This window comes from Oncorhynchus kisutch, linkage group LG28 (assembly GCF_002021735.2).
Source record: "Oncorhynchus kisutch isolate 150728-3 linkage group LG28, Okis_V2, whole genome shotgun sequence".
Taxonomy (NCBI): Eukaryota; Metazoa; Chordata; class Actinopteri; order Salmoniformes; family Salmonidae; genus Oncorhynchus; species Oncorhynchus kisutch.
In genome coordinates this window covers 27,561,806-27,574,931 of record NC_034201.2, presented here as the reverse complement: position 1 = coordinate 27,574,931, position 13,126 = coordinate 27,561,806, and the positions used below count along the sequence as shown (strand labels likewise).

Below are 13,126 nucleotides of genomic sequence, written 5' to 3'. Positions count from 1 at the left end.
GTAACAATGCCTGGTTTCTTTCATATCATCAATAATGTTTTTCCCCTTGTATTTATGAGGCAAAGAACAGCTAACCTTTAGCCATCACTAAAGGATAGATCGGTGAAGGAATCCAAACAAGTGCAAACGCCACTCTGTCAATTAAGATTAATCATCGTTATGCAAATGTTTTGGCAGAGCAGTGTCAACACCTGACTGAGATCTCTATTAAAAAGCATTGAGCGAGGCAAATAGACTGACAGCTTGAAACCCCCCTCTTCCTCCCTCCTTCTCTCCCTCCCTCTCTGTTCTCCTTGTCACATTGTTGGCCCCCTCTTTTGACAAATACCTTAATCCGACTGTGTGCGCACGTGGGATGGACGGTATGCGTGGTTCTTAGGGCCCCGAGTGAGGGACGCTCCAGAAGGGAAGACTAATGGGGCTAGCTCCCCCAGATAGGCCTCTCAGCCTCTCCATTCCCAGGAACATTGAGGACAACTCTTCAATTATCATTTATTTTTATGGTGACCCTTCCTGCTCCAATGCCGCCACCTCTTTTCCTCTCCTCTGTTTGCCCCTCTATGCGCGAGCATCATCTCAAGTTGTTCTAAGATTGCTATGGAGGATGGAGAAGATGAAAGGAGATGAAGAAAGAGGGCAATGTTCCAGGGCGTCGGCAGAGAGATATTTGTGGAAGCAGTAAGATGTAAGCGCAGCCGTGTGTCTTTTTGGATTCAGTTTATTTATTTTGATTTGATTCTTTGTTTTGATGAGCTGACATGTAATGTTAATTGTAACTTGCTGATGTGCAATAGTAGGAAAGCCTTTGTCAAGAGATTTGAAGGACTTGTTCTTGAAGCAATTTCTAAATGTTTCCATACTGTTCATACATGAAGGTGGATTCATATTTTAAAATGTAGATTGTTCAACCCCAAACCAAACAGACGACTCAACCTCAGTTTGTTGTTTTTGTTGGTTTGGCGGTTCAGTTGAGTACACTGTTTTAATGGCGTTACTAGTGCTCGTTTCAGGTGGTTTTTAATGGTGTCGTCTAGCGGGGACCCCTGCATCGAGGGCCGCCCATGGACAGACCTATGATGTAGAGCCAGTCGGGTCAGCTGGCGAGGTGAAAAAGTTCAGATTTATACGAGGTGCGCTGTAACCGCTCAATAACACAGGCCTGTAATCTACTCCCGTTTCAAACACAGGTCTGATTTACGAGCCAGCACGCCACTCCAGCACCCAAAATTAGGTGTTCAGCATATGTTTTGTTGACATAAATCTGAAATATATTGCCGTTGTCAAAACTGACTGTTGGACAAAGTCGCTTATTTAACTGAGTAAATGGTTTGAGAGAGTTTTATGTCAGCTTCCTTAATGACTACAGTTAGTCTGTTTCAAACTAGACCCCCCACCCCAACACACACACACACTACCACCCCCTCATCTTCTGTTTCAGCAGCAAAGCAAGAAAGCAGCTGGTCATGGGGTGGGCCTGAGGTGTGTGTGTGTGTGTGTGCATAGGGAGGGAGTTAGTCCTGAGGGGACTGGGAGCTGACACTGTTCACACATAGAGAGAAAAGGGAGGGCAGGGGCCTTATGTGCGGTTACATCTGGCGTAGGTGTCAGAGCTCCTTGGTCAGAAAGTAGAACTTTAAATAATTGCGCAGTCGTTTCGGCTTTTTCCCCTCTGTCCACCGCCACCCACCTCCAAATCATCTGCTTTTTAGCCAGGCTAAATGACCTGCCACCAGCACGGGACAGGAGGCTGTTAGTCCAAGCCCCAAGGAAGGGCTGCTGACTGCCACTGTGCAAAATCTCCAGCAAAGGTCACTCCGAGTTTCTGCTGCCTGTAAAATTAAGTAGCCGTAAAAAGAAATGCTTCCATAAAAAACACAAAGTTAATGATAATATTAACGTTGTTGCTTTCTGCCATTAACTTTTTTTGCGGAGGGCGGGTTGGGTTTCATTCAAAGTAGTTATCCGTTTTTCTTGGCAGTGTTCACATTTATGTAATGCTACGGTACATTATAGTTTTATTTTAGGCAGGTTGCCTTACATTGTGTAGGTATTCTTAGCTTTCCCAACAGAATCGTTACAGTAGTGATTATTCCGTGACAATTGCAATAGCCCTGCCTGACTGAGCGTTCTCAATTGCCCAGCCTAATTTGGTTTAAAACACATGCCTCCTTAAGCTCCATAGCGAAGAACAGACGTAGCATGTTGCAACTATTCCCTAGTATCCTAAATATACAGCGCCATATAAACCACTGTCAGTCTGTTTGAAACACCATCAGGTTCCTGTCTGCTTCAGACGAGCCGGTCCTCAGTTAGATTCAGCTCCATCTCTCCAGATGGACAGCAGCCTCCTGTTTCCCACACCTCCCTCCTCTCCATGTATTTAAGGTAGTCGGTACACATGCTCCCCTCTCTCCAGCCCCTTGCAGTCCCCTTAATAAGTCCATCTATTTCTTCATCAGCGTGCTGTACCGGGGGACAATGGCCAGATTGAGGGGCTACAACAAAAGGCCTTTGAAAAGCCTCCGAGAGTGTGTCCCCTACAGTAAGACGTTGTGCCTGTGTGCATCAGTCAGGGTCCCCAAGGTGCGCGGACCCCTGGTCTTTTCCCAGCTCCTCTCTCCTGCCTCAGCCGCTCACCCGTCCTCGTCTTTTGAAGTGGCCCCTTTTTATTTTTGGAGGCGTTTACAGGCCTATTTAATTACTTACAGCTTGCCTAAGGGCTTGCTGCCTCATTCTTTCTTTTGTTTGTCGAGGTCTCTCCCCGAATCCTACTCTGTTAAGACAGCCATCAGGATTTTAGGAGGTTTTTCGCTAGTTTTATCGGGGGGGGGGGTTCTCTCGCGCCCATCTTCCTTTGTTCATTTTCTCTCCCTCTCCTTACCCTCAGTCCTCAAAACTGTTTTCCATTAATCTTTATTGAATTTACACCAGACATCCTCGCTTCATAACTCTTGCCACCATTGTCACAGATGGCCTGATTTCAGTCGCAGCACAAAGGAGTTGTAAATCCATTTTGATTTGGCGAATGACATCAATCAATTGTCATTTTGATACCCAACATCCTCAGCCCTTTTGTGAGACGTGAAGATGCATCGCAGTGTCAAGTTTATGAAGTTTAGCAGATCTCCCTATCAAGTGTATTGTTTCCCCAAGAACTGGCACACTAAGACTATTGTTTCCCCAAGAACTGGCACACTAAGACTATTGTTTCCCCAAGAACTGGCACACTAAGACTATTGTTTCCCCAAGAACTGGCACACTAAGACTATTGTTTCCGTCATCTGATGTGATACCAAGACACTCCAGCTTGAAGTGCTCTGATTATCACCTCATTCAGACATGCAATGCGTTACACAAAAAATTGCTCCTCACCTGAACATAACTATAAAAAAACGAATTTAGTGCATAGTTTTCACTCGCATCCTTTTTACATAACATTTTCTCTCAGCTTTCGACTCAGTTTAGTAACATTAGTTTTATTTGTGCACAAATGGAATTGTGAGAACTGTAGCATATGTCTTTGTTTCCCATTCTGAGACCTACAGCATTTGGCGCAGAGGTGCAAACAATGAGCTAATTACTTTTCTGGTAACAGTTACAGAATGCTGTAAGTATGCTAATAAAAAGACATGTTTAACAAATTGCCAGTGGTCTCTGAGATCCAGCGAGGCCCACTTAAGCAAGAACATCAATAAAACAATAAAGGGCTTACCTGCTAGGGGTGAATTCTTTGACATTTGATGGGGGGGGTAGTGAACAGTGGTTTGAAGTCGTTCTGTGTGTGTGGACTGTCAAGGCATTCTTGACCTACTTATCTCTTCCTTGAAGGATAAAATGTGTCCTAAAGCTGGGTGGGTAGGTGCGTGCGTGCGTGCACAGGTGGGTGGTTGTGAGCATCTTTCTCAAGTTAATTGAAGCTATCTGTAAAAATTATAATTTGTTTGTCAATCTGTGTGCCCTTTAATTGCTTCAGAACATAAATATGTCTGAACAAAAGCCTGTTTTGGTTCTGCCCCCGGGTGTTTGAGGTTTTTGCAACAGATTGAGTTGTCAAGGTTCCTACCGCATCTCCAAACTGAAATCTTCCCATAGGTTGTCTTTTGGTCCTGGCGAAGGTTGTGTAGTTAATCTAATCCCCAGTTTTCTTTTCTGTGAAATTAAAGATTGACCCTTGGTTTAGGTTTGACCCTCTGGGCCACAAACATGTAGCCCTGCAGTACGTTGGTTCAACGCACGCCTTTCAGCTTTAAAAGCACCAACATGTTTTCTTTCAGGCGGCAGCCATTTTGACTGAGCATTAAAGGAGACATTCCCATAACAAAGTTCTTATGTAATAGGAATTGACAACGGGACTCAACCGGCACAGCATCATAAAGGGTCGTAACATCATAAAGGGTCGTAACATCATAAAGGGTCGTAACATCATAAAGGGTCGTAACAACATAAAGGGTCGTAACATCATAAAGGGTCGTAACATCATAAAGGGTCGTAACATCATAAAGGGTCGTAACATCATAAAGGGTCGTAACATCATAAAGGGTCGTAACATCATAAAGGGTCGTAACATAAACGGTCATAACATCCTAAAGGGTCGTAACATCATAAACGGTCGTAACATCATAAAGGGTCCTAACATCATAAAGGGTCGTAACATCATAAAGGGTCGTAACATTAACCTGCTTGCCTTTTACGTCTCTGTATAAATCATCATTGTCCACTTTATAGGACCTAATCCATCCACTACTCTTGAGTTCTGTGATGGGTATGCATGCTCGCCACGGTAACACCTCCGGTGGAATAGCATTTAGTGATTTATAGCTAGAATAAAGTAAAGTTCCGATGCTTTCTTGCTATTTTTATTTACGTTTATTGTTATGTTTTGATGTGCTAATTAATGGTCAGTGACATTGTCTTAAAAGACTATCTGAGAAGCAAAGTGTTTGACAATACGAGGATATCGTTGTGAGCAGCACAGTATACAGTGATGTAGGCAGCCGAATGGCAATTCACAGGTTTCATTCATAAATGTATCTCTCTGTCTGATTTGACATTGATTGTGAAATCCGGGACAATGTCCTGATATGTTTCTTTCTCATCTTTACAGGAAGCTGCACAGTGGAATGAAGACCTATGGATGTGAACTTTGTGGGAAACGCTTTCTGGACAGCCTACGCCTTAGGATGCACTTGCTGTCTCACTCAGGTAAGAATCAGCACATTCTACACTATATTACAACATTAGATAATGGAATTTAATATTGGCTGTATAATGTACAGGCTTGATACTGAAATGGGAAATCTACTCGTGCATATGATTTAATGAACTGATAAAGACCTATAACATTGGATCTATTTCAGGATTTACATCGGGCTGCAGTGGTTTTAAATCAACGTTCAGTGGAGATATTGGTCCCATTGGTTATGGCCTGGGCCATGACATTAGCCGTCTAAAAGCCATGTAATTCAACACACAGCGGCTATTGATCCAGCAGGGCTGACACTCTGTCCACGGACAGCCTGTGGATTCAGGGGCCTACTTAGCACAGTAGGGCTTTTTTTATTGGACTTATTTTTTTAATAGGGAACTGAACTCGTCTCCTAAGGCCTTAAGTGCAGATGGATTTTAGACTGTCTGTAAAGGCCATGGGACTCTGGGTTGCCTGTTGGTCAACCCCAACCATGTGTGGGTCTCTCGTTACCCCGCCACGCGTTGGCCTGATCTAACCTCGGGCCCACCCGGACTACATATACCACTACGTATGTTTCTACATGCTGTACAACTGCTTGATTCTCCTTCCACACTGGAAACACAACAGTCAATCAGTCAGTCAAGTGTTTTTTTGTTTCTCCCCCATTCTTTGGAAATGAGATATGTCATGTCACTGTTGTTTGGTCTCCCACAGTCATGTATGAAGGACTTTTGAAAAAACAAATGAATATCTCAATTAATGCCGGAGTCTGGGTTCCCGTGATGTAGTAACACACGTTTTGATTTGTCGCAGAGGCATCTCTCCCGCCATGTTGCGGTGCGGAGATGAATGAATCCTCACGCTGTGCCGGTGAATTGGCTCTGTGCACGACTCAGCATGTAAAAAGCCTGCTTTAAGGAAATATATTATGTTCATTTTAGAATCCCCTTCCAAATCCCCACGACAACACACTTGCTACTCAGAGAACACAAACACATTTCTTGTTTGACATCCATAATAAAAAAGCAGGTCTGTATTAGAGCTGGCCGTGACAGTTCTGAATTCTACAGTGTAATAAATACAGTGCAGGTCGGAGACCTCAACACATTCTCCCAGCCTCACCAGTTTCTCAGATTCTAGAGCCAAAATGCCACGACCTTAAAGAGTTTCTTCTCCTCTTGGAAAATCAGCAGAGTTTGCCTCGTGCTGCAACCTCCGACAACTCCTGCTGCGACAGTAAGATGGTGCATGTAATTAAACAATCCTTGGGGGAAGAATTATTGTGTGGTGGAAGTTTTAAAGTGAGTCCGGGTAATCCCGGGCTCAGACGCGTCTCCTTGCCTCAAAGAAAGACTGGAGAAGACTTCAAAAGAGGATTCTACTACATCTCGCCTAGCTCCCCAGCACCAGTGGAAACCAGTCTTTAGCAGCAGGCTGCAGAGTAAAGGCTGACCTGATTGGCCTTAGTTTCCCCAAACTGATTGAGGCCAGATCTGGTCTGCAACATAATTAACCAAGTCATTCAGCAGATTATTGGTTCAATCATCAGAGTTGTGAATCATGACTAGCACATTCCAGTGCAGCGGTTACTAAACTATAACGTTGACTGCTTTCAACAGGTGAGGGAGTGGGTGAATACTCTGGCCTGACATGGATGTTGGCTCAAATTCTTGGTCAACCTCCAGAAATACTCTGTAATTCATCGACGTTGTCAATGAGTGTCAAGCTAAAAAGGGAAATAGCAAACATGGCTGGCAGCATCACGAAGACAAAAGGACAATTGTCTGCCTGCCTTTTTACTAACATTTGAAACTCTAGGAAGAACCACAAGAAATGAGTCCCCTCACAAATGAAGAGTGAGTAAAGGATGTGGGCATTGTATTTTTAGCTCCACCTCCGAAACTTTTGCGGTCCTGGCTTGCTTGACGCACAATACCAACCTGTGCTGTGTACACGTCAGTGTTGACACATTGGAGCTTTGGTCTGGCGTAAAGCAGACAAGTGCTTCTATCAAGACAGCAATGGTTAGGGGGAGACTAGTGATGAGCCGAAGCCCTTTGATTTTTTTTACCTCAGACTTTCAAGTCTTTTTTTCCCCCCATCCTGGCCTCAGTGCCTGCCTCGATTTTTATCGTCTCTCGCTACAAAATGACACATTACAGGCCCTTGTGCTTCCCCCCCTTCCCACCCTTCACCTAGCCTCAGACATTCAGAGAGAGAAAGAGAGATGGCGGGAAGGAGGAGGAGTGCTTGTTGGTATGCACAGTGCACTGTGTGTGATGTGTACCATTTCAGCCGTCACTGCCCCTCCCTGTTCAACTCCGCCAGTGCAGCCTGTCTCTCTCGCCTGCTCTCATTCACTGCGTGTGCTTGTTTTATCGGAGACTTGGCGGCTCGCCAGTCTGGGCTGCCTGCCACAGCAGAGGGTACAGTATGTACAGTGAGTCTTGTGCCAGGTTTTTTTTTTTGCATTTGTTATGAGTGGAGATATATATATATATATATTTTGCCGTGGTGTTTTGATCCGTCGGAGAGAGGAGCGTACCTGTTGAATGAGGGAGTCTGGTGGCACCGACGCAGTAAGCTGATTAGGGGGCCACGGGTGGGCTTGGGGCCCGATTAAGGAATGGCGTGTGCCGGTGTTTTTCCCCAGGTTAATGTCACCGTGGCCTAGGAGCCGGGGAGGGGGTTGCAGGTCTGCCTGGACGAACAGTGACTCAGAGTTTTGGGATGGGAGAAGCTCCAGCCCATTCAGTGGTGTGATGTGAAATGCCATGGTATCCCTGTTGGTTGAGTGTTGTGGAATAGTCTTGGCTCACAAATACTTAGATGATTCATAGAGCTTATTCAGATTGAAGAGTTCTAGGAGAGGCACTGCGATGAGATTGACATAATGTATACATAAATGTATTTAAAGCATATACTTACAACTATTCAGCAAGCAGCTTTTCATCTTAACCATATTACAAACTTGAATAATGCAACAGTTCACAAGCATGTGAAGACAATTAATGGGTTTATTTTCTCATCCCTACACTCATTACATTTTAGCTTCAAGATTAAAGCCCTCTAGCTAAAACTAAGAACATGTCTTCATGTTAGCCTATCAGAAGTGAATGATTACCACGCCAACCTTTAAACATTAGAGCAAACCAGGCTTCATTTCTATAAATATCATGGAAATCATCACGTGGTAAAACAAATTGTATCTGAAAGCGTGCGAGTTGACATCATGTGTTTTACGCGGCTCAGCGCAGCCACCCGAAGCACCGTTTATTTATTTTTTAAGCTACGGCGACAATTTCACAATGTAAAGTAAGTAATGTAAAGTAACAAAAACATTGCTCTGCAATTAGGATTTTTACTGTAGGGGTGTTGGGCTCAGAGACAATTATGTTTACACTGCCCTGCTCGGAGGGAGATAACTCTTGAGGAAGTAAGTTTACATTACAGTAATGTCTCTTGAGAATCTCTGGAATCTCCTTAACTCTCGTCAATGTGAAAAGAGCCAAAGTTGCATTTTGAAAGCACATCGGTTATTTTTATGATGACTAATTTTCTCCTCCCAACCATGGCTGTTCAGGATCTGTCAGTGGAAAAAATATGGTATGTACCATCAAAGTAAGTGCTAATCCTGTGTATAATCATCCGAGAGTTAGCAAATTAACCAGATGTATAGGCAGTCTAGTGGCACTCACACACACACACACACACACACACCAAACATAGTCATTCAACAAATACGCATGCATGCACTCACACACAAACAAACACACACACTACATCCAATCGATGAAACCCTGCTATGATCATTAATGCCGGTGGACTACCAGGAAAAGAGAGGCATGCCACCTGTTTTGGGGTTGCCAGATATTTCTGCGATGGCTCACTGTTTGTCCCACCACCCTGGGGATTCTTCAACTCCCATGGCTAGCATCGCCTCTCCTGTTGGTCTTCCTGCTCTAACCCTTACTTGGGGTACAGTGTTAAACGTTAATGCTCCCTTCCCCATGGTTGTCTTAGACCTGGTCCTGTCACCAAGCTGACTGTAAATGTCAATATCATTGGGTTGCCATTACAGCACAGAGAATCCAAGGGCCAAGATCCCCCCCCCCCCTCCCTTCCTGCCCCCCCACCTCAAATCAACCCTGACATAGTTAACTCTCAGTGCACCTGACTAACACCTGCTCCCACTTCTCTGTGTGCGCCATATAAATGGCTAAAGGATTAAGACATTGAAAAATGTGAGGCATTTGAAAAGCGAGTGCTGTGGATAGGAGGAGAGGGAAAAAGACAGAGGGGGGAGGAAGAGAAAAGCCCAGGGGAAGGTGTTCCCTCCCTTGCTGTCTCTCTCACTGTCTCCCTCTGTCTCTCTGTCTCTCTCTCTTTCCCTCTGCCTCCCACTCTCTCTGTTTTATTCTCCCTTTGCTACTGCTCTCTCTCCTCCCTCTCTTTCACTCACACGTTCTCATCTCTCATTCACTTTCTCTCTCTCCTTCCCTCAGCCTCGCTCTCTCTTTCATTCTCCCTCTGCCACCACTCTCTCTCCTCCCTCTCTTTCACTCTCTCTCTGTCTCTCTCCTATCCATCTCTCTGCTGTCGGAGCAGAGAGTGAGGAGTGGAGCTGTTTGGCGGAGCTCTCTTGGCCCCGCTCCAGCTCTTCCCTCACTGATGACATCATGGTTGTGCCGGCAGGTCTGGATGTTCTGCCAGCATTCCAGTGCATTTATGATCGCTCGCAGATGTGTGTCCAGGAACATACTGTACCCAAACCATAAATTAATGAAACTTGACTGCCTTCCAAGCCACATATTCCAAAATAGAGAAGGGCTCTGCGACTTGAGACAGGGAAGGGGGAAGAGGAGGAGGGAATAGGGGGATGTTGTGGAGGGAAATCTCTGTTCAAAAATTCAAAAGAAAAGAATGACTATGGAAAAAAATGATCTGTGATTTACATGTATATTTTTCACAACAGCTGACACCATAGTCCACCACTGCCACTCCTTCCCTCTATCCCTCCCTCTAGTACATTAGCACAGGATGACAGACAGCGTGGATAAATGGGCTGAGCTTCTGTTTGGCCGCGTGCCCTAAATCCTTTCTGGGGGTTTAAACCCATAATACTTTCCCTGACCTGTTGATGTACATTAACCCCCTATTTAAAACAACACTTGAATTATGTGTGGCATAAATCTGCCTACATTATACAGGAGAGATTATTGGGTCCCTGGTCGTAATGGCCTCAGTAATTGTCTGGCAACTGGATGGAACCAGTTAAGACATCCATCCATCTGGAATGGGACTTGACTGGGAATAGTGTTCCCTCAGTAAACTGTGCCCTTTTAGCCGGAACTCAATGTACTTACCTGGCTGCACTTTATAAGCCTCTGAAAAAAGTGATGGTTTATCTAGGCTGTACAGTATGTGAGAGGGATGGCATAGGCCCCTCAAACTTCACTCTGGACCTCAAAGCCAGTTCCACTGCATTTTTTCATTCCCCTCTAATCAGGCACTGATTTAGCCCTGGGACACCAGGTGTGTGCAATTATTTATCAGGTAGAACAGTAAACCAGCAGGCTCTGGACCTCGTAGGGTAAGAGTTGAGTACCCCTGGCCCAGGCTGTACTAGACATAAGAGGTGACACTTTTGGTGAGTCATCTATCATTAAGCCATGACAGCACTGTGGATGGCCCAGTATTAATTCTCTTAAGTTTCTTGACTATTCCACCAGTAGTTGAGGCGCTACAGTGTTTGTACCATTGTAGTAAATCACTGATTACGACTGAATGTTGTGTCAAAATTATCTCACTATCTAAATTGGATCCTGTTTTAGTAACCTGCTATATTATGTGGTATTTTTTTTTATCTGTGTGTTTCGACTGTTATTCAACCATTCATTGAATTGTATGTCTAGTACTACATACAAACATCACCTAGAACGTGTTTCATTCTCTTGGCTAAAAATGCATTTGGCCCCGGCCTTAGATCTTCGCAACGAGGTCAGTTAAATCGACTCAACATATTCTCAATGATTTACGATGCTTTCAACCTCACAAGTAGCGCCCATCGAATTACATCGCCGACATGGCATTTTATTTATACGATACAATACGAAATTCTAAATCGTCTTGTCCGTTAACCGTCCTTTTGTAAAAACATCTCTGGTGCACCAAAACAAACCTCAAAAGGAAGCTCCCAACTAGCCCATAATACCCCTGTAGGAAGAAAGGATCTGGATCTTACTTTGTCAGGGTATTGCCGCTTTAAATCCCTTTGGTTGCTAAGTAGCAAGTGCCCCTGTGCTCTAATGGGCTGATTTGGTATTCAGCTCGATGCCGGCTCTTATTTTTGTATGCGAGACAAAGTGTTTTGATGGAGGGTGATTGCGGCAGTGTCTGGAGGCTGTTTTTCAGTTTTATGGGGTGTACAGTACACTGTGTGCCTTTTCTAAAACAGAACACAGCCCATTGAATTTTGTATTTGCTTCATTTTTTTCTCCCGCTGAGCTGCTCCTGTCAGAGATGAGGAAAGGAGGTGGGGGCGGGGATGTCCCTCACGGGTTCAGGGGAGAGATACTGAATGGAAGTGCAGCTCTTATTCCTATAATAGTGAATGTTGCTCAACTGTGCAAAGATCAGTTGGACTTTGCTTGCTCTAGGTATTTTATTTTGGGAGTAACTCTTTAGTGGAATATCCCTGACAACGGCTCAAATAGGGAAGGGCAGGCACAATGGATGTGTCAGAATGACGCATCCATTTATTTATTTGGTATTAGTGATAATCATTCTTTCCATTAAGTAATTCAGAGGAATGCCATACAGAATGATGAAATACAATGATAGCATCAACACTGATCCCTTAAATGTCAACGTTGTCCCCTTAACAAGACATGGAAGTTGATATTCAGGAAGTGATGTGAAGCAGTCATGATTAGTCAGAATAATACTTGCAAGGAAAGCCAGCAACGTAAACAACGTTTACGGTTGAAAGTAATGGCAATTGAGAGGCGATTATTATTGTTAGAAATGTTGGTCCCGCTTTAATTTACATTCAGCTTATAAAGGCATCATAAAGCCTTCATAATGCCTTCATAAACACTACATACATGTGTAACAAAGCACCTATAACTATGTCATGCTTTATAAAGGCATCATAAAGCCTTCATAATCCCTTCATAAACACTACATAAATGTGTAACAAAGCACCTATAACTATGTCATGCTTTATAAAGGGTTCATAAATGTGGTGTAAATGTGTGACATAATTACCAATGTCAAATGTGACTTAACCCATTTAGTTGAATATGATATAAACATGTGCTTTATATAGGGTGACATGTTGTGCTGAAGGATGTTACACGCTCTAAAGTTTAGTCATGTTAGTCACATTAAACCTAATCTCATTCCCAGACACTTCTGCCCAAATGCGCGGAAGGTCTAGTGGACCAACTCATCAAACTTGGCCTTCATTAGGGTTTAAAAGCACATTTTAAGAATAGTAATTGTTAGAATGGGCAGGGATAAGCAATCATTTTTACTTTTTTACGGTGTTAAGTAGACAATGACAAATACTTTACTCAGTAAGGTCACACATACTTTACTCAGTTACACTCCCACTAAGGCCAACTTTGAATGGTTGATATCCCAGGCTTATATGTGCTGTGTGTGCAATAGCCTGTGGATGATGTTACACCAAGGAACACTTCACTTGATGAAAACCCACAACCTAAAGAAATTGAAAGTGTATATCTTCTGGAATCAAGTTACATGTTCCTTAGTACACAAACATGCACACAACAACAATGGGCCATACTGCATGGTGCTGGTCCCAGTCAGGTCTTTGACACGTTCACCCACTCCCCTGCTGAAAGGTCAGCCACAAAATGTTGGCACCATTGTAACAGGTTGTAATCCAGCCCTGGTCTCCAGCATTGGAGC

The 13,126-nt window shown here is 43.9% G+C and overlaps 1 protein-coding gene across 2 annotated transcripts in view; it reads left to right on the top strand.

Annotated features, from left to right (window-relative positions):
• The window catches only part of LOC109872746 (zinc finger and BTB domain-containing protein 16-A), a 168,725-nt gene that overhangs the window by 79,382 nt on the left and 76,217 nt on the right, over positions 1 to 13,126 (top strand). For both annotated transcript variants that reach the window (XM_020464050.2, XM_020464049.2), the window contains exon 3: positions 5,105 to 5,202. In XM_020464050.2, the coding sequence (XP_020319639.1) occupies positions 5,105 to 5,202 (98 nt within the window). The remainder of the gene's footprint in view (positions 1 to 5,104; positions 5,203 to 13,126) is intronic.